Genomic DNA, 2,229 nt, shown 5'->3' with positions numbered 1-2,229 from the left:
AATATTTAAATTTTATATATTTAAACAAAAGCACTTAAAATATAATAATATGCAGTAATTCATGCATTAGTAATTATATTTATAATAAAATCTTTCAATATTTAAATATTTCTTAATCCTAAAACCTGAGCACTGAATGTAGGACAGTTTATGTTTATGCCCCTTAGGGGTCAAAGATCATTCTGTAAATATTTTATTGTCAAATTTTTTTTTACAGAGTTTAGTGGTATTCTTAATGGATTATAAAAATGTTTAGATATAATTGTGATAAAAAATTTTCACTAATAAGTTTATTAGAATATATAAATTAATTTCATTACATATATATATTTTTAATCATGTAAATTCATAAATAAAATACTTATGAATCATTATAATAGAAATTTTTATTTATAATGTAATATAAACATCGATTAACTAACTACATATTTTTCTAATGTATCTTGAATATATATTTTTATTTATTTTACTCGTATATTATATATTAAAAATTAAACATTAATATATATAAATTAATCTTAGTTGAATTCTTTCCGTTCTTACAGTTTGTAATGATGTCTTCTACTCATATTCATATCGAAAGACAGAATTATTTACTTTAATATTGATTTCATTACAATAAAAATTACATTTTTTTTCATTTTTAATATTATGTATACATGGTCTTTTTTATTTAATTATGTAAAAAAAAATGTAGCATATGCTATTTAGTTATTGGGACACTAGGAACAATCAATGAGTTTTTTCATATAAAGAAACTCTATGTATATTGGTTAGTAAAAGTATTTTTTCCTTATATCTGATTTTTGTTTATAAATATTAAATGTCTTCACGAAATAATAATTTTATGTGTTATAAAATATGTTTCTTACAGGGGAAACTTGGAAACAATTCAGTGTAATGTTAATGAGTTATAATCATTCTTTTTATTTCATTTATTGTATTTTCCTTTTTTATGAAAAATATCTTAATAAACTGTTTTAATTTATATAATTATTTTTTTCTCTGTGCGTTTTTTTAGCAATTAGCTGTATCTTTTGGATTAGATTTAACTTCAGAAAAATTCTATGACAAATTAAATGATATGAGAGATTTTAAGGAGTACTATGGCCATTGTGAATCCTTAGAATCTCTGAAAAATGGCACTGACGTTAAAATAAACTGTGCAAAGGTTTTAAAATATATAAAAACTTATTCAGATTATATAAATAAGAATGACGCCTATGACATATGCCTACTTTTAAATTATTGGTTAGCAAGTAGATTAGGTGCCCTTGTTTTTTACAGTAATCCTTCATATGTGATGGATGCCTTTTTGAGAATTACATCAATATGGAATGAGTTTATTGTAGACGAAATAAAGAAAACTCATGATAAAACATGCAATCCTGATGCAAGTATTATTGCTCTTCGTGACTGGAGGCTAAGGAAGGAAGTTTATGATTACTATGTGGACTATGATTACCTTCTTCGTATGTCTGATATATCAAAAAAATCCAGAGATTATTGTGCTTATATTAGAACAAAAGTTGCATTATATGAACATTATAATACTGTTTGTATTTCAGATGAAACACCTTTCTGCGATAAATTTAAAATTAAATATAAATATTGTGATCCAAAAGAGCTTTTACTTAAGTTTGAATGTGAAGAAGAAATGAAGCAAATGAGGTTATTAGAAGAACAGGATGGTAAAGAATCATCCCAAGATGCACCATCAGAAGGAACAGAGTCTGAACTTGAAACGTCATCTTTTGGGTTGTCCTCAGAAGGAGCACAAACTGTTAACGATTTACAGAAAATATATAATAGATTTAGTCCTTTAAAAAAGACAGTAGGTGCAATTTTGGGAATCCTTGCTATACTTATGAGTTATGCCTTTTTACATAATGTAAAGAAGCTCATTAATTTACATAAAATATATATATTTGTTTATAATTTTCATGGACTATATAGCTATGAATGATAGTTAAATGTATTGCATATTTTATGTAATATTCATTTATATCAAAGTTTACATGCTTAGGAAGTTTTATCCGTAATAGATTTTCTAATAAAAATGGTACAAGAAGTAGTATAAATTTTGATTTTAATGCAGCATTTGATTGTGCACAAGAATTATATAAGCCGCGTTACAATATTAGAGATGAACATTATATAGGTTATCACTCCTATTAATTTTTTATATAATCAAAGAAATAATTATAACAATTTATTAAAAATATATAT

At 23.9% G+C, this 2,229-nt stretch overlaps 1 protein-coding gene across 1 annotated transcript; it reads left to right on the top strand.

The window, feature by feature from the left end:
- Positions 1-847: 847 nt before the first annotated feature.
- On the top strand, positions 848-2,178 carry PGO_004195 (variable surface protein; the record flags this gene model as incomplete). Its single annotated transcript, XM_028691437.1, has 3 exons — positions 848-895; positions 1,022-1,930; positions 2,014-2,178. The coding sequence occupies 3 exons, from the start codon at positions 848-850 to the stop codon at positions 2,176-2,178; spliced, it is 1,122 nt and encodes a 373-aa protein (XP_028547238.1).
- Between the last annotated feature and the right edge of the window lie 51 nt (positions 2,179-2,229).

Source organism: Plasmodium gonderi (assembly GCF_002157705.1).
Source record: "Plasmodium gonderi DNA, contig: Pgo-contig_721, whole genome shotgun sequence".
NCBI lineage: Eukaryota > Apicomplexa > Aconoidasida > Haemosporida > Plasmodiidae > Plasmodium > Plasmodium gonderi.
This window is presented reverse-complemented; position numbering and strand designations above follow the sequence as displayed.